The following is a 25062-nucleotide window of genomic DNA, read 5'->3' on the forward strand; positions in this document are numbered from 1 at the left end:
CCGTGTTCTCACCAGGGATTATCCAAGAATCCTGCCAAAAGCAGGAAATGCCACTGACTACCAGGAGCTGGTTTCAGTCACCAGTCCTCCTGACAGTTAACTGAATATGCTCTTGCTTTAACCGCAGAGCCGTAAGTATGATAAGACTGTCATTAAAGTCATCCTGACACAGAAACACTTTTAAAGAGCAGTTCAATCCTATCCACACTCAACAGCTGAGCTGCGTTTTTACCTCCAGATCACAAATGCTGTAGCTGTTGGAAGTACAAAGGGAATGTAACGTGATACATGATGAGACAGCTCCTTGGAGTCAGAAGAGACTTTGAGAAGGACACATTGGGAAGACCTTTTTATGCCTTACACCCCTATGCAAAGGTCTGTAGTTCACACAACCGCAAATTAAACTACTGAAGTGAAACAACCCACGTGAATCATGCTTGGAAGTAGTTATTTAGGCACTCCGTCACCGAGGCTTAAAAAAAATCATAATCATACAGCCATTTCCTTAATAACAGCACTGAAGTTGATCTTTACAAGCTCACATCCATGAATAGAGTCTCCTGACCTATTTACAAAAATGTGATAAGTCAGCACAGGTCTCAATTATCTTATCTAATTAAGAAGTTATATAAGCAAGCAATTACAGAAAGTGTTACTCAAAACTGAGTTTCCAATTTCTTCCATCTTATTTGTATACATTTATAAACAAAAGTTGCATATATGACTGGAAGGGCAGAATTACGTCTCAGATCAAGCAACTATGTGCCTTGCAATATGAAACAAACTTCAGATACCAGATGGTACGCACCATGTCCATATACATAGAAGACAAACCATAAGTGGCTAATTTAAAACCTCAAAAAAAAAAATCACAAACCAAATAAAAGGGCATTCTTAATGCCTTTTTTCATTTAAAATGCCTTTGTTCCATGCAAACACAAATTGTCTTGAAGTGAATAAATAAGCTCAGCTGTGTTGTGCAATGATTCCATTAACCTTGCAATCAAGCGTTAAATTAAATTGCCTCATTTGGATTTCCCTGCTGCAGGGGAAAATATACCTTCTAAGGTCTGTGCTTTACATTGCCAGAGCCAATGAGTAAGAACTTTACAACTACACTTCTACAATTAATAACATAAGAAGCTAAACAAGAAGGCGAACTGCAAAAATTCCTCTGAAAACTTTTTAATGATTAACCTTATACCTAAAGGTTCATAGCCTTTCACACTCATTCTCCCATGCAATCAATTAACATCTGTTTTGAACAAGCTAAATTTAATCTTCATATGTTTCTGGGTGTACCAATAAAGCAGCTCAGAACTCCTTATTGCCTCTCTTCACAGAATGAAAAAAGCAATTCATTACTGCACTTTTTTTTTTTATTAAACTCCTTTTCCTTATGCCAATTTTCACCCTGTAAAACTGCAGCTGAATCTAAGATTTTTTTTTTTTCTTTTGCTTTGTTTAATTTGCACATTATGATCACCCAGCAAACAAAGAGAAGCTATTTTTAAATTGCCCACTTATTGTCAGGAAACTCTGATCGTCTGCATAAGGTGAATAGGCTTGCATTCTAAACTGAAAAGACTAAATCAAATCTCATGTTGCAGCTAACTTGCCAGCTATACATAGTCTTTATTATGTGTAAGCCCCCTTTCCCCCCCCAGTCTGAACTGAAAGAATTATTTTCCAAGCTGAAATAATTGACATTAACCATTAACTAGGGATTACATTGTACCGTGTCACAATCCCATCCTAGGTGGAATTTTTTTTAAACATACAGATAATATCTCTCGTGGAACGTATGTAATTGGTGCTTGTGAGTGGTGTCTTCAGGAAAGGAGATTAGTAAATAAAATGTGAATATAATTTATGTACCAAGAAAAGGTGCTGCAAAAGCAGAAACTGTTAGCCAGGCGATGAATGACTAGCTCTCCAGAATGCTCACTATTACTTAAACAATTACATAGTTTATATTATACAAATTCTGTACTATAAAGCTGTGTTTTATATTAGGTTCTGTTAATGTGTCAATGTTCAGAAGCTGCAGCAACAGACAAGGATGATTTGTCTTCAGTTACATCACCAGGTGGCAATGTCTTCACCCACAGGCAGCCAGGAATGCTCATGGCTGAGTATGGGTTTCAGGTTGCAAATTTCAGAAACAGATAGGAGCTCCTTAAAAATCTAGGCTATTTTGCAACTGGCGAGCATATGTTGACTTAATAATTGAAACCGAGCTGAGATCCTCTAAAAGCTCTTGGTTCTTTTATTGACATTTACCATCCCAATCTTTAGTAATGTCAAGAGAACACCAGGATCAGTTAGAGCACGTTTCTTTGAAAACAAGGCCAGATTCTCCATCACTTGTCCTTGGTATCATGCCTTAGTCCATGTATTGCTATCAAGACGGTATTGGTCATATCAAACTACATTACGTAAACTACACTTATGTCCCTGGGAAGACCTCTGAATAACAAAACAAACAAACAAAACTTTTAGTTCAAAAACTGGTTCAAACCTTCAATTCAAAATCTGTTACTTAGGGTCACCTCATGGAAGAAAAACAACACAGTTCACATACTACAACAGCAGTAACATTCATCAGGTTTTGTGTTTGGGAGGGAAAGAAGCAGCTATAGGCTGATACCATTGAAAGCAGAAGTATTTAACCCATCTGACTCAACTCCACCACAATGTAGGTCTCATTACGGTCCATCTCCCTGCTTCCTGTATGATGACACTCTCATTATTTACAGATTTTTAATCTGCCTAATTGTTCATCTTTGGCCTTCACCATTCACACTGAATCACCGCATTTTCTAATTTCATAAGCTAATAAAATAGAAGTTTTACATTTTCTTGTCTTAAGTTCTGTGCACAAAAGCCCAGATGAAAATTCAACAAAGCAATCAGGAGACAAAGTTGGTATTTATCCTAACACCTCCATGAATGCATAGCCTAGCACACTCTGGAGAGGTTTATAGTCACGTATTCACTATCTGAATTTCTAAAGCTATTTCATCTTAGGGTTCTAATACGTATTAGATACAGCTTGAATTAAATGCACAATTATATCCAAGCATTTGCTGGTTGATATCTTACCTGTCAGCATCTCCCAGTCCCAGAGAAGTGTTACGCTGCATTGTCTCCCGCACTGCAGCCATGCCATCGGGCAGCCGGTTTAGCCTTCGTGTGTAGAGGCCCAAACCACCATCCGTCATATACCTTTAAAACAGCAAAAGTCACATTCAGTAAAACACTAAAAATTTAAGATATTATTTTGTCAAAAAATAATAATATCTTTTATTATAAATAATAACATCTTAGTATCTTTTATTTTGTTAAAACTTTTAGATATCATTTTTATTATGAGGTGCCTCATAACCTTTTATATATTTTTAATTGTATATTGAATTTTCCCCACTTTTGAGTTGAGAATATTACTCAGAATATGAAGCAAGGAAAAGTTTATTCTTAACCATATATCTGAGATTTTTTTTGCCCCCCTCATCCTTCTCTGTTACATCTTCCACCCTCTCTCTTTAGTAAGAACTGGATTTTAACATAACTCTGATTAAGAGCGAACACCAAACTATCATTGATGATGCCTAGATGGAAGTCATTCAGTATTTGTGAATGATATCATTAATTATGCCTTCCTGCCTAAAAACACATGGTTTATACCATCCTGAAATATGTTGCATGTTGCGTGGTCCAAAACATCATGATGCATGTATCAACCCTTTTACAAGTTGACTGCAAAAATCACAGTAAATTCACCCTTGATTTTGTCAATGGTGCACGAGCAATTAATATCCCAAGATTTATTGTGAGAAATCAAAGTTCCAACATGAGATAACAGTATTTTTCAACCTTGTTTTGGATCCTACATTGTTCTCTGTCTGCAACTGTGACTTGGAGACATTTGCATTTAACAAGTGTTATCCTTAGGTATTAAAAAGTGCACATTTCTTATTTTTTAGTTTAGACCAAAAAAAAAATAATGTTAAGTGAACAGCGATGACAGTTGTTAGACAAGCATTGATAAATATTGTTCACCAGGGACAATTCCTTGCAATAATGCTGGCTGTGATATCCAGCACTTTTGCTGAAGCCTGTACCAATGCAGACAACAATAGGCATTATGCAACGTAACTTCAGGATGAGGTGGAAATTAAGAGAAAAAAAAAATTAAGAATGGTACAACAACCCAGGACTTTGGTTTATGATATTAATAAAATATTTTAATACATCAAGAAAATACTGAAATTATTAAGTTATTCCAGTCTATTCTTCTTTAACAACTTTAACAACAAGCTGCACTACATCAATATCTCAATAACATTTTGTGGCCTTTCATGATAGTAAGATGTGAACAAGTTCAAAGCATCAAAGGAAAACAGGAGGACTTTTCTCTTGTTTTAGCTTAATTTCTAAAAATACTTCTAACCACAGATAAAGTCAAAATTGAAAGGCAATTTCCATTTGCCTCTCAAGATATTCGCACACACTGAGTTCTGTGCTACCACAAGCAGTTTGTTAGCCCAGGTACGTTCCCAGAAGCAGTCCTGACATCACCCAAACACACCATAAAAACTTCCAAAGCGCAGAGAGTGAAATAAGTGCACCAACTCCAACAGTACCATTGCTATCTCTGGCACACAGCTGGACACGTCACTTACCTCACTGGAGTTGAAAAGACTGTATCCTCTTAATTCTTTAGCCACTCTCCTGAGTGAAAGGACAGCAGCCCACAGAGTAACATCCAGATACACAGGACATTGCCCTCTTTCTTAGAAAGGCACATAGCTTTTACCCTTGCAGTGAGACAGGCTCTTTCACAGCCAGAAAGGAAAGACACTCCTAGCTTCGGTCAGTAATGCCTCTACTGGCGAGAGGGAGAGCGCTAAAGCAGATAGCTCAAGCTTTGCTTCTGCATTTTTTCCGCTACTTTCTTCACAGATGTTGCTGCAACAGATGTAGTTTACCGAAGTCAAACTCAATTACTACATTTAGAAAATTGGGATAGTAAAAAAGTCAATAAACCTTGCACAATCTGCTGCTTAGCATTTGAGTTAGATTTGTAAATCCGTACAGGGCCTTCCCTGGAACAAGCGAGGCATCCCTCTGGGGAGTTTAACAAAGAGGTTGCTAAGCTGGTAAAGTCAGCCCCCAGACTATTCTCTGTTCAGCAAATCTGTGGGGACAGGGTTCTCGGTACTCATAAACAAAGACTGTAAAAAGAGAGGGGAACAGCTCCTCTGTAACTTGTGTGGAATTTGCCTTAGGTCTTGCATTCTAACATTTGTTTGACATAGTTTATAAATACTTTATCATGGAAGAGCGTTGTTGTTTGTTTTTTTCTTTTTTTCTTTTTTTGGTAAGCTAGTAAAATAAAAGGGAAAGAAAAGTGGAGCTTAAGACCATATCATTATACAAAGATGCAAACAGTGTTTTGCAAAAACATCTAATGTACATACGCTAATTGGTTTATTGCAGATACTTGTCTGCACATGAAACCTGTTTCTCTACGAACGCCCATTAAACACATACTGGAAAGAGCAGCTTTTAGCTTCACCCTTCTCTGGCGTATGACTAGTCCTTTGATAAAAAAAAAGATCAGCTACAGTTGAAATAGATTGTTCTCCATATTTATGACCCAGCATATGTTCAGTGAAACACATTACCCTTAAGAGTTGGTCATGCAGAAATCAATGGAAAGCTACCACCATCAACAGACTTCACACTGCGTGGTTTTAAAAATTCTTCAGTCTTACATAAGTCAATGGAAGCTGAGTGTCTTCAACATCTTTGACATCTAGATCATGAGTGTTTTTGAAATCAAGGCACCATAAAAAAGCACAGACAGCCCCTATCTTTCACCCATTATACCAACAGGACAAGTTTCTTACACGCCAGGACAACACAAGATAGATTTTTGTATTCTGAAACAGGTTTGTGTAATCACAGATTGAAAACTTTACATCTTTTTTTTCTTTCTTTCTTTCTTTTATTTATTTATTTTTTAACTACACGCCATGTCCTCTAACCAGAAATGTTTAACTCCAAAAAGTTGACAGAAGCAATAATGCTATAATGCTTATTGTCCTGCTCACACCGAATACTGAGGTCAAAGAACAAGATAGTATAGAGAAAAACATGCTTACAATAAAAGCTGTTTTAAAATTAGCAAGTTCTCTACTATCCACAAGGTTATTCAAGAGAAGAGAGTCTAAAAGTTCTATATGAATGCCCATTACGCAGGTACTGGAAAGTATGGGTGCCAAATATCTCCATCCATTGCTTTTTTTTCAAACCTAAAACTGTCCTGTCTCTCAGAAGCCGTTTTGCTGTTATGAATACAACATCATTATTGCTATTTTGCCTTATGAGGATGGAGAATATAATTAAGGGATATTTTTCGAAAGACAATCCTAGAAGCTTTTGCTTGAGGCAGAATAAACCCCCAAAGTATCCTGTATGTGCGTAACTCTAACAGTCCTCAACGCTATCTGAATTTATCACCCCATCATACAAATATACTAGCCTCTAAAACAACCTTATGTATTTTGACTCAAGATGAAAAGGAAAACTTCAATCCCCATCTTGCGTTTGCAAAATTCCAAGCCTGTGAGAAGTCACATCGCAGCCTAATTTGGACTGACATCACACGCAGCCCTCGCTACACAATCTTTCTTCAGTCTGCAGAAGCCGTCCGTGCTAGGGCTGTGTCAGAATTCACCTCTGACAAAATCACTGTGAGCTAGGGGCATACCTAAATTTTGAGAGTTTGTTTTCCAATTTCACATGGCCTTCAACACCATTAGCAAATCCTTCAGAATGATGCAGAATACAGGCAACGTTTTCCTTTAAATAGCTTCATCTCCTATGCAGTGATCCACTGCAGTCCGAACAACTGTAAAAGGTCAATTATCAATTAGGTTTCATTTGAGTTTTCTTATTAAAAAGATATCAAAGTTGTACTAAATGCCTTGCTAGTTTCATCAATTGTAAGAAATGTGCAAGCACACTTAGTTCAAAACCAAGCACTCTGAAGAATTTTTCTACCTACTCCAAAAGAAGGAAAAGTTTAAATACAGGATCTAGGAAAAAGTGTAATACCCGAACTCTGTGACTTTTAGACAGTTGGTAAATGCTTAAATATAGTTAATAGCTCAGATCTTTTAGGGATGGTACCAACAGACAATGGGCATGACTGCCTTTACTGAAGTCAAAACTCCCATTTAATGAACGGACGATGAAGGAGAGAATAATTATGTTGGTTAAAAGGAATTTCTAATCTTTTCAGGAATTAAGATTCATCTTCACACTTTTCATCAGCGAGGAAACAAAATTAACCAAACCTCCCTCTTTTACTATGGAAAGACTCAGGTTAAACAAGAGCAGTATTATGCACTCCTAACACACAACTGGAACTTGTATCACACTTTCTAGGTGACACTTTTTTCTTTAACAAAGTGGCTTCCTGCCCAATATTGCAAGAATAAAATAACTTGCTGTGGAGTTCCCTGGACAACCTGAACTTCTCTTTTCTTTAGCCAAATACACTCTTTCAGTGCCTCTGAAATTTTGAATGCCACAGTAAGTCTTTCCAAGTGCAATATTTTTAGGTTACTTCTGATGCTGAAGTGATTTATTTCCCATTCCTGAAAGGCATGTACAGGAAACAGGAACAGGTTATTCCAGGGATCAGTAAAATCTAGCGGTCTGAGTCACTTGATTTCTCTCTGCACTCACCAAGGTATAGAGAGAGCCAACAGCACACTTACTTTTATGGTCTGACAACTCTACCACTTCATATATATTCATTTTGCTCTAACATATGAATATGAATTTTCCAATTTTGCAAATAGATAGCCAAAGGACAGGCATTCTTTACTTAAGTATTAGGAAAAGAAGGAGCAGCCATTAAGTCAGCAGCACACAACAGACTGGGCAAGCCTACCCCGACCAAGCTCAGCATCACACTAGCTCCATAACCTTGAACCCTCAAGCAGGAGAGACGTAACACATCCCAAAACTGAAGCTGAGCCCGGAAGTCCAGGTGCTCCCACCTTTCCTCCTAAAAAGAAATGTTTGCCTAACTGCAGGATGACGGCAACCCCAAGTGTTCACTTTAGTATGAGTGTGGTTTGAATTTTCCATCATGACTTAGGAATTAGACCGTGTGGTCTTTCTTGCCCCTGTGTTTTCATCCCCCAATCCCTTCCATCCATTAGTCTTGCCTGGCCAGTCTCTGCTATGATGCCCACTGCCAGCACAGTTCTTCATCTTCCTAGCCAAAGGGGTGAATATATTCCTGTCTACAAGCCCACGCTACGTGTCTGGTTTAAGTTCTATTTTTTGATCCATGTGAATTTCAGTAAAGGCATTCAGTAACAGGATGAGGTCCTGAGCTTTCAGCTTGGCACTGCTAATACAAAGCCCAAATCCCTAACATTTGATCCAAATATTACCTTTCAGGCTCAAAGAAGCACAAATGTGATGCTCATGGAATTTCCCTTCATTTTTAAGGCAGTGTGCAAGTTATAAATTTATAGAATTATTATACTTATTAAATTAATTAGACTTAACCATCACTACTTATAATTAACAAGCTAATGAATACATTAATTGTTTTGAAGATGCTCAAACCCAAAAAAATCGAAAACCAGAAAAAAAAACAACAAATGTAGTTTCAAAAATCAGCAAAACTGCTGGGAAGAGGGAGACACCGTCTTCTGTAACAGGTAAGAAAAGAGAAATGAGTTTGTGCAAAACTCATTTCAAAACAAAACAAAAAAGTAAATACGTTTTAGTTTCCTAGCTTACTTGGAGAAACATCCCAACTGCAAAGCATTAGTAACATGAATGTTAGCTGCTTAATCACGCTGTCTCAGCTAGTCCAGAAGCAAAAGAAATTCATCTCCGTAACTATTTAATTCTCAGACCTTTTCCTGGGGAAAGATATCTACAGAAAGAAGTAGGTTCTCTGTGAAATCCATACTTTTCTATTTTGGGATGTATTAAGACTGCCTCGTGTGTAAGTCACTCAGCAGCCATCCTGTAACAACTTTTGGTCACTGCTGCCCAGGGCTAAACTTATTTCTCCATGCCTTCTCAGCCAGGTCTCTCTTATAAGAAATCCGCAGGGCTGTTAACTATAAAACTTCCACTTGCAAAGGGAAGGAATTCCAAGCACAGCGTAGCCTGTTAGGGACTTCAACGGTTGCTGCCACTATAGGTCAAATCTCATATATGACCCCACATCTGTTCCCTCCACGACACTGGCTTCTTATTAAGCTTCCGAACAAATTTGTTCCCTGTGGAATTAACAGTCTTAGGCAGATGTAGTTTAATAGAAGCTGTCAGTATATGAGAGAAGAACATTATAGAAAGAAAGCATCTTCCACATCACTGCATTCATTCCTGTTTCAGAGGAGACTCTTCTAGAGTACATTCCCAATACTGACTCAACCACCACCACTTTTGAAACTCACAAATCCAAGTCAGCCCACCCAGGTTACTTACTGAGAAGCATGAATTTATGGTAACTAGACTTTCAACAGGTAGAGTTATTAGACTAAGATTATATTGATATATATATATATATATATTAGATTGATAAGTATTTTATATTACATGAAGTACAACATACATATTCTACTTAATTTTACGTTCTCCTTTCTCACTTCAATTTCTCCCCCTTTCTGCAGGCTATTTATGAGAACAAAGTGGGGGGTTATGGTGAGTTTACTTATGCCTCTTCATCTATCTTGGAGGTGAATGGCCCTTCAGAAATGAATGGAGCAGTGTATCTTGAAGGAAAACTCTTGGCTACGACCATGAGAAACTTCAAATGTCATTATTAATTATTAACAGTTCCCAAAGCGGGTTTCAAAGAGTCCCGATGATTAAAATATGTTTAAGAAGTTAGCAAGAACTAAGAAAATTCATGGGGAGACACTAGGACAGATCCTTCCACAACTTCACAGAGGAATTTCAGCAGTGACTGATGACCTGGCTAAGACATATTAGGACTTGGTTAGAGCCTTAGGACTTCATTAAGATTAGAAAAAAATTTGCCCTTGTAACAACCAACAAAAGCTTAATTATCATTTAGGATGCAGTCTTGTTTAACTACAATTATTATTGTTTCCCACATTTTTCCTAAAACATATGTCTAATTCCAAACAGATTTATTTCAGTCTGCTGAGGCCATCAAGTTAATCCTAAATTGTGTGACTACGAGGCCGCAATTGAGAGTTGTGAGCATTGCCTGCGTGCTGGAGTTAGGCCACGGCAGATGTTAAACGTAGGGCCTACCTGTAGGCCTCTCCAGCACAAAGCCATAACTAGGATACCCAGGCTAAGGGTGAGCATCTCCAAAGGGTAATTCACAAAAAATCTACACAGTGAGCACAGAGTACGTTGTGTGTGTCTGAATTCCCACCTCTCTGTAGAACTTAATAGACCAAATTACAACAATGAGGTTGGTGCCTCCATTTCTTTAGGGTTCAAGGCCTGGATTCAATTTCTAATGGAAATTCCATGCAATATTGTTTGAAAGAAGACAGAAAGAAGACTCTCCTGCTTCCATGTCTTTTACATCCTTCTCCACAGCTCTTGCTGGATGCAGGACTTACCTCTCGTCTGTATGTGGTGATTGCAGACAAGCGAGGTAAGACCTGAGAATGCACTGAACATTACTCATCTCAGAGAACAATTCTTCTGGCCACCCGACTAACCTAACACTAACATGAGACTAAATGCTCTCCAGAGGATGGAAAAAGGGCATCAGTCATCCACCTCACTATAGCTGGGGCAGTGAAACCCGAATAGTTCACCTCGCTGGAAGGTTCACGCATGCAAAGGAGAGCACAGCCATTATAGCATTTGGAAGGAGGAAGGACAAAGTCCTGGGGTTCCAGTTCCCAGACAATTTCTAAATTTTACCCAATGATTCACGAACATGAAATGAACGACCCATCTTGGGACAGTAGATCAGAGATAGCAACTTCTCACTTCTGCTTCAGTGCCTTTGCCCAGTCAGGTTTGCTTACTCTTCTCTGAGAGTAACATTTAGAGAACAAAGCATACCTAATTGCATGACATGAGGCCCTAAGCCGGTCAAAATAAGGTAGACAAGACTGGAAAACTCCCAACAGGGCTGTCCTTTCAGGTGTGCAAATGGAAGTCTGGATGAAACAGGGGGATAGAAATCCATTTTTTGAGCTGGGACAATGATCCTACCTACTGAGCACAGTCTGTCGGCATGGAGCAAGTCCAAGTTACACCAGAATCAGGCAGCTGCTGTATGTGGCTTTGCATATGCTGGTTTTGACTTAAATGCCTAAATCCTTTAAAGGATTTTAGGATTTCAGTGGAAAACATAGAAATGAATGACAGATTAAGGGTTCCATTCCCCATCATCCTCTTTAATTTTGTTAGGGGAGTTGTGGTCAAAGAAAAATAATGAGGGAGCTGTTCTGTTGCTTCCCAGACTCTCAGCAGAGGTTGGGGAGTGCAGGAAGCGGCTCCCCGGAGTCTCCCAAGTGCTTTGCCTCCTCCCTCCAGAAGACTTGCATTGGCCAAGTGCGTATGCGTGCATCTCCCTCTGCTGGCTCAGCCCAGAGCCTGACCAGATTTTGTCCTTCAGAAGCTGTCCTTTTGCTCAAATCATAAAAACCTGCTGCTGCCTCCAAAGCAGCAGTTCAAACACAACGGAGATGTTTATTGCAGAAACAAGCACAGCGTGGGGTAATTGCTGTAACAGGTACTTGGGTACTCATTAACATTAGGACAGCATGTACAAAGAAGCAACAAATACCACACACCACAAACGATGAGTATTATATATGACCCAACATGGCCCGAGCATCATCCAGTAATGTGTGGCAATCTGGGGGTAGGGGAAAGGAGAACATCTGGTTATCACCAGTTAGACACCCTCACTCAATGTCAAAATGAATATAAAAATGTCAAAAGAATATAAAAAGCTAGTTCTAGTAAGACAGAAAGCAGTTCAAATAAGCGCTTTGCTCAGAGGGAGAAAGAAGATGCAATAAGCCTCCTAATGGTTCTTGGTGGCATTTAAGTGTTATAACCATAAGGACTGCATGTTGCCCAGTAATTGTACCAAGAGGAAACCTTATCATCAAAATCATGCTGTTTCAAGTGCAGTGGCCAGTAAAATAAGTGACCCACTGCAACTCAAAGCATACAGGGGAGAAAAAAAAAAAAAAAAAAAAAAAAGAGTTAACCACAGTGGCAAAGGTCAGAAAAGACTACAGCTAACATTCAATCAGGGTACCAGGAGAACAAGTTCTTGCTCAGCTGCTCTGGCCTTCCAGCTAGCCACACGCTGCCTGCAGCACCAACCACTTCTACTGCAGAGAGATTAGGAGGAAATGGTTTCTCTTAACTACTGCTACCAACAGCAAATTTCATTAGCAGCAAAATGCATTGTCCTTTCTTCTAAAACCTTAAACCCAAGCAAAGATCTGTTATGCCACATGAGCTTGGCATATGGAAAATATGTTATCACCATTTGACGGATACATAATATAATATCAAGCAACTGAGGCACAAGAATGCTGCAAATGTCCAACACATTATTCAACATTTGGTGAAATCAATCGTCAGTTTCCACTCTTCATATTGAACTCTTTGTTGCTTCCTAATGGATACAACTACTAAATTTCAGCCTCTGAATTTTACAGAACTGTTTGAATGATGATTTTGGCCCCTGTCAGTCTAGAGTAGACAGGCCTCTGAACCACCAAGATGATTTCTAGCTCAGCTTTTGTGAGGTAAAGCCACCCTACAGTGGCCTGTTCTCCCTTTTAATTTCCCTTCATCTATATTCCATGTTCATTTGCTTGTAGTGCTTGCAGGAAGATCCCTGTGGAGCATAAAGGCTTGAATAAACAAGAAGGAACGAAAATCCCATGAGCATCATGCACACAAACACATTATGCAGTTGTGGAAACAGGGGTCTGTAATGGAAACGTATCAGCCCCAAACCATCAAACAAATGGGAAGATTAGTGAAATGGTAAAAAGGCTGGGCTACAATGTTCTCTCACCCACAACGGCAGCTGCACCTGAGGGAGGTCAGGGCAAGGAGAATTTCATAGGGCCCCTTAGCATCGTGTGCAGGCTGAGCCCTTCTGTCCCCAGCTAATAGCTGAAGGAACAGTTCACTGCTAGGCTTAATAAGTGAGGTATCAGAGCCGCTCAGTAACATTTCTAAACGCAACACACTCAGAAGAGTTATTTTAAATGGTCTGTGCACCAGCCTCAGCAGCTGAATCAGATAATCCTGATGTTTCTATATGTCAGAAAACCGAACCAGACTTGAGGCCTACCTCATCCTCCGGACCGCAGCTTCGTAACACGTACCTCCAACGTCCTGTCAGCAGCAGCTCTTTGGCCCCTCGAGGCAGCAGCGAGGCCTTCCCCGAGGCAGGTGCTGCCTCCAGGTATGTGTGCAGGACTGCTCACATCCCCTCTGCCTCCAAGTGCGAGCCCTAGGCTGCTGGAGCTGTGAAACTAACACATCTATGTTTTTCTGGAAACGACGTTTCCATACAGAATTGTTTTGACAAGCACTGTTTGCCAACCACAAGCCATTTCCTGAGAAAATGTGTGACAAGCAATAATCAATATATCCACTCTGTTAATACTGCAGAGAAATCTGCACTTTAGAGTAAAGAAAGCAAGGTCAGAGGATTAATAAAATTAAAAGAAAACAAATTTTAGAGGCCTTTCTGACCAACAGCTCTGTTGTTCCATTCCAAGGACAGATAAAAAGGAAACAAACCCTGTATCTCATTAGAGACAACAGAGGGGAAAAAAGACAGAACACATGTTTAAGTAGCTACAGGGAGACTGCAGTGGACAAAACCTTTTGAACCAACCCTCCAGAAAGGACTGAGTTAAACTCCCCTTCTGGAATTAGTGTTTAACTATCTGAAGTGGGCAGGTGAAACAGTTCTGGGCTTTGTGCTTTCCCTTTCTGATGAGGCTAGGGAGCCCCGAGATCAGCCTGCAGCAGAACCAGGCAAGGTGTATGCTCACTTCCCTCCTTGCACAAATGCTAGTCCTGTTGCTTTGCCATTCTGTCCATATTTTAGCTTTTAAATTAAGACCGCGTCTCACCTTTGATCCACCACCTAAAGACCTTCTTAGTTTTAAGAGAGATTTTCTGCCTGTTTGGAAAAGATACTCTTTCGAACCCTATGAAATCAACCCTAATGTATGCCAGAGCTCTGCTTGAGCAGACTTACTAAAGGAGGCCAAATGAAACTTCCCATGACCCAGTACATTTCAGAGAAAGCATCAGGATTATAGGGCTAAAATAGTTTATCTTGGCTATTGGATTTATTTTGGCTGTAACAAATATTTTGGCTTCCTTCCCTATCAGTTTGCCAATGAAAACACAGATCCAAGGTTTTCAGACTACAGCACTGAAGCAATTCTGAAAATGACAAAGTGAAACATATACCAGCTAATAAAGAGCTATTCATGATATAAATGCCCTCTTGTGCTGTTTTCTGCATACTGTAACTCAGCTTCTGAAAATATTGGACATGTTTGCCCTAACACTGATCTCAGAGATTCATTCCACAGCAAGTCACACTGATGCTTTCTTCACGAGCAACCTCTCTGATTTTGAAGTGGTGTATTTTTCCTCTCCCACAAAGACACAGTGCTACCCTATTTTTATTACCGTGGATAACCTGAAGATAACTCATGGAACAGGCTACCAAAACATCTGTTTATACTGCATAATTCAGCATTATTAGGTGTCAGTGAGATTCACCAAAGGTAACACCCTCATCTTTTAGACAGAAAGTTTATCTCTCTCAATTGATTTGGGGATTATATCCAACGCTGTTATTGCAATTCAATCCTGCAGTAGTCCCTTGTCAAGAAACCTGCACATACGATTACTCTCCACAGACAATTTAACCCCAGCGTTGTGAGGCTGCTTTTAGGAATGCTCCCTTTAAATGCTCACCAGTGCAACAATGAGAAGCTCTCCAAACTGCCCAAAATTCAAGCACTACTGACAATCTGAAAATGAAGCTGAGTCTTTCCAACTATGGATTGACCTATAATACAGATTTTGCCCTTGGAACTTAGTCAGTGATTACAATAACGGTCTATAAATAAATAAACTAACCCAGATTATTTAGCAGCATAGGCTTTTGCAGCTGAAGGCAACAGCTATTGAAAAGAAAAAGGTATTTGTACACACAGTCATTCTTGTCCTGCGAACTTCACATTGAGATTATCGTTTATCAATCTGTGGCTAGTTGTATAAGACAAAACTGGAAAATTATCTACCCTCTTCAAAAACTAGTGGGAAATAAGAGTCCAGTACTCTGATTCATATTCTTTCTCAATCAGTTAAAGATGTTCTAATGTTTAAAGCAAGGGGTGAGTTGCTTTTGAGCATGACTGTTCTGCTAAATGTTATATTCACCAACTGTTGGCATTTAACGCTCTGCTTTGATACGTTGCTTCAGTGATAGAGGTAATAACTGGCAGAAACATGTTATTACGTTACGAGTCCCTTATAACCTGAATCTAAATCATTCTTGTATTTGCAGACTTTGTAGACGTCCATTTTACACTCTACAGAATGACCAAGTAGTCACAGAAAAGGAAATGATGGACAGAGATGAGTGAAGCCACAGATTTCTCTGGAAATATCATTCATAACAGCTTTCTTATTATTCTCTTTCCCTCAACCTGGAATCTGAACTTTATACACTGACTGAAGTGTCAGTCTTGACTGGGGCTCCTATAGCATATGAACAGCAGATGCCCGAGATGACACAATTCTTCCAGGGATGCTTCTTAGTTCATCCTTGGTGTTTTACAGAAACCATGTAGCTACTCAGAATTTATTTGCATTTTGAGACCAAAATTACAGCCACAAGTTTGAATAAAACTCACACACCAGAGGAAGAGCAATCGCTGTTACTACAATAAACATCACAAAGCTCAGGTTGATTTATTTTATAAAAACAAACTATTTTAGCTATACAATGTGTTATTATAGTAGTAACAGTTACAGCAGCAGTGAAATAGATTTTATTTTTTTTCTACTGGCTTCTGTACTATATGCTCCTTGAAACAAGAACTAAAACCTGACTAACCTAAAAGTCTGACTTTTCAATTTGAAAACATTGACAGATTCAGAAAGGACAGAATGCAGGTAGGTTTATGGTTGCTTCCCACTTAAATTAGTGACAATGAAGCAGCTGGATTCCAGCTTTCTGTTTCAAGAAGAGGCACTAAGTCTTCCAAATAAGCCAATGCAACAATCAGTGGCACTTCAGAAAAGAAAAAAGCATGCAAGGTGGCTAGAGAGGGAAAAGGCTACCGCAAAAGTAAATATGCCATCTACACCTCCAAGATCATTTTTAAATTTAGCGTAATGCTGTATTTAACCTAAGAAATAATAACTAAACTTCCTAGAATTAATTGAATACTGACTTTGGACCAAAGAACAAATGCTTTTTTTCCAGTCAAAGCAAACATTAAATGTTGTCATAAAACCTTGATAATAATTTTCTCAGTTCATACTTCTGCACATTCACTTGCTCATTAGACTATTTTGCATGTACACCTTTTTTTGCCCTATTTTACCCTACAAAACGAGGTGTATACTAATTTCAGTCGCATGAACTTTCTCCTTAAATGTTCTGTCCCCAAAAGGATTCAGTAAGAGTGAAGAAAATGCCCCACTCTCTCCATCTTGTGGTTGTAAATAAGCGTTGCAACGTGTCATACTTGGCACAATGACCCTGATTCGGGGAAACACTTAATGATGTGCACATATTTATATCCAGGAGTATTATATATAATTTTAAACATACACTTAAATCGTGTCGTTAGATTGCACTGACTAAATTAACTGTTGTAAATATGCTGTCCCTCTAAATGCTTATTAAATCCATCTTTGTGGTTGTTTTATTTATTTTTCAAATAGTCACAGGGAATGCAGTCTCATTTAACACAACGCAAAAATCACATGTAGTACTTAAGAACAGAAGTAAAGGCACTTACCCACTTGTGATGTCGTCAGTCCTGATATTCTTGCCCAGAACATCTCCATCGCTCATATAGCCTGTGGCATCCATGGTGATGCCTTCCAGATCTATTTCGTCACTCCCCTTGTCTGAGATATCCACATGGCAGACATTACTACCGCGGGTAGCTAGCTGTCTCCGTAAAGGTGCTGAATACATGTAACGTCCTGACTCCGTGTTAATGAAGCGGCTGGCATTCCCTCTTGGAGGATACCCATTTCCCATTGATGGAGCATCACCTGCCTGCAGGCGGGGGCTGGACTGCCCCAGTCTCCACGATAAAGGGGTCGGTCGTCCCGTCAAGCTGAGAATGCTGCGACCACTTATCTCGGTAGTGACATTGGTGTCAAACGTAGTTTCCAACGTGCTAAAACAAACAAAAAAAATCACGTAATTAAATATGGAGTGGTCTATGGAGCATGAGCCTTCAGGTGATGTTACACAAAAATTGCAGGATGCTATGGTCTGAACACTTGCTAAATCTAAAATAAGTAACAGCACAAACAGAAATCACTTGCTACAAAGCTTTGAGAGGTTGGTCCACCCTCCAACACCATTCTTAAATAATAATTTTGCACCCTGGCCACCTAGTGTTCAAAGTATATGACAGAAGACTTAAGGAATTTTTTAATGCATTATCCATAGTATCCAAGTGTAATTTTTTCACCTTCAATCACATATAACCCTATTTTACCATGGTTTTGCCACTCTAGGCAAGGGAGTACGATATTAAGCTGACTAAAGGAACACCGACTCACGTACTGTTTTTCAGATACATTTTCTTTTTTTGACTGTATTCATGACAAAGTCCTAATACTCAGGGGATGCATCCAGCATCAAGATAAGAGTTATATCTACACTGAGGAAAGGGCTAAATGAAGAAATAAGAAGAAAAGCAAGACTAATTTAATTTTCAAAGTATATTTTATGTATTAGTGAACTGAATACATTTTTCTGAATACTGATAATGTTTACACAGAACTCGGGTTATGAAAGCATTTCAGATCATTCTATAAACACAGTTTTTGACAAGCACCACTATATTAAATCTTCTGTTTGCATCTCTGAGCGAGTGAATATGTTGCATACCTTTGAAGAGTAATACTACTATGGTCTACACGTCTTTTTCCTAATCCATACCTACAAATTCTCTTACTCTCATGAACTCCACTTTTTCTTTCCCACTCAACTAACATAGCATTACATTTTTATTATTATTACTGTGGATATTTTTAAAACAAGCAACATTACACTCTTTCCAATATAGTGTTAAGTAAACATTGCAAAAACCTAAGTGTCCTATGGTTATACGAATTAAATTCTAACGAGTTATCACATTCATTAAAAAATGAAAAGAGAAATAGATACATTGGGAGTTTATCTTTGCAAGCTCCGTCTCAATTTGAGATACAAAGCCAAAGCACAAAGTGTTCATCCAATGAACTCAGGCAGGGCTGAAGTCCATAAGGCACCAAGTACTGCATAGGACCCTGACCTCATTAGGAGCCAGCATGTTACTGTCCCAAGACTTCAGCTCAACACTGAAAAGATTCAAGAAGTCACAGAATGTTTAAATGTATTAACAATCTTTGTTTATTTAAAACATATTTTAAATATTGATGGAGATTTCTAAACACTGCTTAAAAAAAAAAAGTTATATACATGGATGACTAATAATATCAGAAAAATTGTTTGTCCAAAGATAGGTCAGGAATTCAAGTTATGCACTTTTTCAAGTGGGTCAGGCACAGTTCACCTGCTTGTTTAAACAAAATATTACACACTGGGGTAAAAGTGATGTGATGCATTGAAGTTGTTCAAGGATAAGATGAAGAAACATTTTAAACAGTAACCTATGTTCAAACATCACCTAGGGCATTTAACTAGCACTGCTTATTCTCCACCTTTGCTTTCATATACAACCTGCCACCATCAGTTCCTCATCCTAAAGCTGATAATCCATAAGCAGTGAACACAGTTCAAAATCCATGCTTTAAAGGTCAAGTGAAAGATCAGTATCTTCCACTGACAGCGTTAATCTTTTTTCAAGGATGCAACTTGGCTAGATCTAACAGATGCAAAGGACACAATGATTTGCATTTTCTTATAAATAAAGGTATGCTATTACCTGTGAGTGACCTGGGTTCCCCGTAGACTGGACATTGTTTCCTCTAAGTTCTGTCGAAGATCGGCAATGTTTTTCACAGTTCGTAATCGTCGAGTTTCTGGATCCTCTCCTAAAGGAAAAATAAGCCATTAGAAAGGACAAAGTAGGAAACAGCACAAAACCAAACTGTTATCTTTGCCTGAATCTGTCTCAAATATGGTTTTCTGACACATAACGCTCTAAACTGGTTATGATACAGATACCATTCACCTACAGCAGGCAGTGCCATTGAAGCAGACGGACAGAATCAGTTCTGTGTTGTTAACTTCACAGGCTTCCTTTGCACCAGATGTTTCTGTACTGTCATTTCCCCATCTGGCCCAATTTAAATCCTGGTTAACTTTCAACCTCATTAGAAAATGTACTCCATCAATACCATCATTTCCCTCCCCTACATTGACACAGTTAACATTAACCTGACACAGCCAGATTCTCCAATGCTGTATTTTCACTAGAACAACTTTTTCCCATTCCAAATACCTCTCATTCTACAGCCACAGCTTTCCAGTGACCTAAATTCTGTTGACTGTGTGCTCCACGCTGAATGACTTTTTGGGTTAAAAAGCTGAAGATTTTGCTTGTCCTCATCACAACAGAGTTATCATTACATAAATGGGTTACATGACACAAAGCTGGGGGATGAGTTTTACTTTCCTTGGCATTTAGAAACTACATTCTTCAAATAACTTGTTCTAAAACATATTTTTATCCTGCTCTTTAACTCCAAAATAAGAGTTTATACATATGAAAAAATCCTCCTAGTGTCTCAGCATAATTTATTTTATTTGCTCTCAGCTCTCAATTAAGAAATGCTTTGGTTGCTAACTCAGATGAGCTTTATGTAGTTAAATCTTCTAAGAGGTTGAAGAGAAGTGACTTCTGATTTCTAGTAGTGGCAACAGTCTGTAAGCTGAATGCTGAAACCAAAAACCTCCCAAAAGCCATCTGAAAACTTTTGGTGGTCATAGAAGGGAAAGATTTCGTTTTAAAGGGTTTATAGCTCACGACTTCAGGAAATATTACTGCAAATTTAAAACTTTTTACACTTTGTATTAGCCGTCTCTGCACAAGTAATGCATTTTTAAGCTGCCAGGATACCGTTAATCCATATAATAGCTAGTTTACATGGCCATCTACGTATTACACACATCAGAAGTGTTACGGAACTGATAAATTAGCTTTTAACTTTCTGCCATTGGAGCTTCCCACATTCTTCGCTTTAAACTTCACATTGCTGAACGATGCTGGATTGCAAAGGCCAAGTCACATAGTCCTACTTGCAGAGCCATGTAATACAAATCAGTTACCAAAGTGTTAGAGTCCTGACTACAAGGAACTACCAAGGGAGGGAAGATAGATTTTTACGTTTACATACTCACCGGCCTTTCTGAGACAAACAACAATGGCTCAGTTAGTGTCCATGTGAGCATTTTTTATGGGCCTCTACTCCCTAGGAAATAACCTAACAATAAATTCCACTTAGGCCAAATGATCAAATAATTATGATCTGGCTGGATTGGAAATAGCCATCTAACAAGATAGATTCCTTTAGCCACCGGGTCTCTGGACAGAAAACATTTTCTACACTCATGGACCTACAAATCATTGCTGTAAAGAACATAAAATATTTATAGGCCTTTAGCCTAGCAAAGGTCAGAGTGCTCTTTTACAGATCATTTCTCTCACAGATAAAAAGACAGAGTAAGTGACTTCTTAAGTGAACGTACATGAGACTCCGTGCAGGTAAATTAATTTCTACTGAGATCACTTATCTAAATTGATATCAATTTTTAACTTAAATGATGTTCAATTACTTAAACTATAGACAGACGTTGGATAGTGTCACTAAAACTTAATTATCAAAACACTTAGCTCTTCATAATAGGGAACATCCTTAAACTACTCAGCTTCCAGTTTTCCCTACCTGTACTCTTTCGTTTTATATATGCTTTTAAATTGAAAGTACCAGCAGCTCCTACACAGGGCAAGAAGGAATCTGTTACTTATTTATTCTTATTTATTTGGGTTGAGAGACCATTTTGTTTTGCTTGCTCATTTTCCCCTAAAGACTCCTTTATTGACTGCTGCTGTCTGTGGAGTTTGGCTACGCACAGCCGGCTTTTGCATCTCTATTGCTTGAGGTTGTCATGTCATCTGCCATTTTTGGATCCCTAACTTAACATATTCTACTTGAATATGTGTTTACGTAACATCTGTCATCAGAGACTAAAGACCTTCTGTGATGTATAAACATTTCCCAGTTTACAGGGTGAAATAGACTTAGGCTAGGCAATACAATGATTAAGAGGTAATATTAAAAAAGCATAAGAAGCTGGACACCGTGTTTCATACTTCGAACTGGCTCACTTATTTAGGTAAGAAACTTAAATATTCTCAAGGATTTTATCCCTTGTGCCATTTATTTGTCTATTTATTTTTTAATACACCTATATACATTCACTGATGCATTTCTGCAGCCATTTTCCTCACCAATGACTTTGCATATGTTGATGGCAAAGGTGAGAAGCATGCACAGGTATAAACATGGTGCTGACAGAATAAGTAATGCAATATGCAATTAATCCAGTTGTGAAACTTGCAGCCACATGACTTTCCAAGCAAGATAAAGAGCTTCAAAACTCACATTAAACTGGAGGACACCAAGACTAACTAGATGAAAAAAAATTTGGGATATTCTATTGATGAGACTTTGATGACTTTTAAAGTCATTCTACTGGTGACTTAAAAATACATTTTAGACCCATAATTGAACACGGCTGTTAAAAATTGCTTTGTTATCATGAGTAAGCTTAAAAATTATTCCTAATTATCAAATACTTCCTATGGTAGCAGTAATTCTAGATAAACATACAAAATACTTTCTAACTTCTATTGCTATATTGTAATCATTCTATATGATTGCTAGTATTCTAATCACAATCAATTTGTGCACGCTAGACACAGTAAACTGTGTCTAGTAAACTGTGTCTAGCTGGATTTGTCAAAAGCTGGATTTTGGTCTCTTATTGCCGCAAACATCACTTTTGGAATTGATCAGATTCACGTGAGAGAGTGTCGAGACTCCTCAAAATCTATAAAGAAATCAGAAAATCAAGAAAATTAACTTAATGTCTTCTGTAAGCACTGAAGCAAAAGCTAAAAAAAAAAAAAAAAAAAAAAAAAGCTTGTTTATTTGTGAATACTAAAGGTTTTCATTTATAGCTTAATCCTAAACAGTGCTACACATGTCCCAAAAGACATTAAGTACCCAGAATGCCTAATGATTTCAAAAAATATAGGGAACACACCACCACACCATTTCAAACTTGCTTTAGCCCATTCTTACTTAACTGAAACAGAGCTATTAAGTTATCTTGCAAGACATACCTGAGAGATCTTCAAGAGCAGGCTGTCCAGTTTTGACATAAAGAGCAGAATCCATGCCGACCCCTCCTGTGCTGGCCTCGGCTGTTACGTTCCCTTCATTGTCTGTCTGTGATCTGAATAGCAAAACAAAACAGAGATGTGCAGTCACTCTCCATCAAAAGTATCTCAAGTATAGCAACTAGACAATTGCACCTGCCATCAGCCACTCTGTCCCTCTCTCCAGAATAGACCAGCAGACTGATTTTACATAATTTATTAGTCCCATGTTGAACTACGTCCTAGAAATGGAAGCAAGCACTCAGCTGTAAAAAAAATAAAAAATTCATAGTCATACATAGGCTTCACAGCTCCTCAGATATGGACGGTCCTAAGAAACTTGGATTTCCAGATAAATTTTAATTATCAGTAACATAACTTGTTATGACTAATCTGATCCTCTCTAATAATCTGTTTTACATAAGCACAAAACAGGTAGCGTGTGACAGCATGTTACGCTCCTGCTGATTTCTCTTCAGTAACTGGTAACGACACTCGTTTTTGTTTTAAAATAAATGCCTGGGTAACGCCAACTTCAAATACCAATTTTATCTGACATGGTGGCTGTTGCGTAATAAAAAGTGATATGGTGAGAATCTGTTGTCAGATTTAAGTAATGCATCTTGGGTCATTTAATTTTACTAGTTGTGCTGTGTTTTGCTCGTATAGGCACATCCGCAAGCAGCTGGAAGCTCTCCTGCCAGAAGGATAAGAGAAGGCAAAGCAGGCAATTATTACTAAAATACTCTTAATTTCAGTTGACCTTATGCAAAACGTAGAAAGTTGTCATATCTTTTGCTAAAAATTAACCAAACAAGAAGTCTATTGGCAGCTGAAAAGTTTAGATTAAAGCAGCCTTAACTGATAGCTGAGAAAAACTGAGATTACAGTTTCCATGTACAACTACAGCTATGGCACTTTGTACTCATTTTCCTTCCTCACAACTTATGCCAAGCTGCAGATCCACGTTAAGAAATCCACCATAGCTGTGAATACAGGGACAGGGAAGTTAGCTGAGACAGCGAAGGCCTCCACAATTAGCAGCCAGGATTCCCAGGTTCAGTCTTCAACAACCCATTCATATGGCAGAATCACAGAGTAACAAGGATGTAACTACCTCCCTGCAACTGCGTTTTGCAGATTACTAAAAAAAGCATCTGAATACTACATTGATATCAATATAATTTCATTTTCCTCTTTCTTTTTGAAAGCCAGCAAGATTATACAGTTAGGCTTTTTTCCTCAAATGCTGTAATGTAAAGACTATTTTTTCAATTTCTCAGCATTTACTCCAGGTGCCAATATGTAGTTTAATTCCTGTTTTTCTTTTCTTTTCTTTTTTTTTTTTTTTTTTTTTTTGAAAAGGTCAAATAAATATTGCCTAGAGTTTATCAGAATGTTTGGATTATGAAAAACATATGGTTTGCACCTGCTTTACACTTCACATGATCTTATCTATATTCAATTTACCTAAGATGGACACCAAGAAGAGTGCTTTTTTACTTTACCTATTGATAGGATGTTGTAGCGATAAATGTAACTAGCCAGAGCATCATAAACATATTTTTGCAGATTATGAGGGATAAACAATAAAGCAATCAGTTTGTAACCACAAAATCGTATTTAATTCTAGATTACAACTGTACGGCTGCACTGGCAATTTTCACCTCTAAACACATTTCAAAAACCTGACCTTAGTAGAACCCATCAGCCAAAGAAGCAGTACTAATGGTGATGTGTATAGACAAAAGCAAGAGCAAGAAAGATCCAAAACATGTAATATAGATACAAGTTTTAGGGTAATTTTTTCCAACTGGTTCATTTTCATGCAACTACATAAGAGAAAGACACCTGGCATTTTATTCTACAGACAGAGATAACACGTAAGGGATCAGAAGACTCAAGGGTCATTCTTCCCATTTTGTCTTCCTACATACATAGGCCTGAGCTATCATTTTGCATCCCTCTCTTTCAGGTTCATTTCACTCTTATTTAAAAATTTAATTTCACTTTTTAAAAAAAAGCATGGCCAACCATTCTTACACTACAACCGCCAAGAGATCAAAGGGAAAAAGCATGTAGCATAACTGAACCATTACAGAAAGGAGTGACAAAGATGGCCAAAAGGGTATGAACATCTCTAGAAGTAGCAACCAGGCAGGCTAGAAAAGATCCATCTTAAGGGATGGAGGGATGTGATAGAGGCCTACAAAATCATGAGCAGCGTGAAGATGGCTAAGACAGAACAACTGCTTGCAGTCTCTTCCTATGAAGGAATTAAGGGTTGTCAAAGGAAACTAGGAGATAGCTGTCAAAAACAAAACCTAAGTATCAGACTCAAGAATTTCTTCAACAATTATTC

General features: G+C 38.3%; 1 protein-coding gene across 1 annotated transcript in view; it reads right to left on the minus strand.

Moving 5' to 3' along the window:
* Positions 1-489: 489 nt before the first annotated feature.
* The window catches only part of LOC311209740 (neuron navigator 2-like), a gene marked incomplete at both ends in the record, with an annotated part of 88296 nt that continues 63723 nt past the window's right edge, over positions 490-25062 (minus strand). The window contains 5 exons of the mRNA XM_084287252.1: positions 490-565; positions 3106-3228; positions 17088-17477; positions 19239-19347; positions 22665-22777. Coding sequence (XP_084143378.1) covers positions 490-565; positions 3106-3228; positions 17088-17477; positions 19239-19347; positions 22665-22777 — 811 coding nt within the window. The remainder of the gene's footprint in view (positions 566-3105; positions 3229-17087; positions 17478-19238; positions 19348-22664; positions 22778-25062) is intronic.

Source organism: Netta rufina (genome assembly GCF_964035555.1).
Source record: "Netta rufina genome assembly, chromosome: 5".
Taxonomy (NCBI): domain Eukaryota; kingdom Metazoa; phylum Chordata; class Aves; order Anseriformes; family Anatidae; genus Netta; species Netta rufina.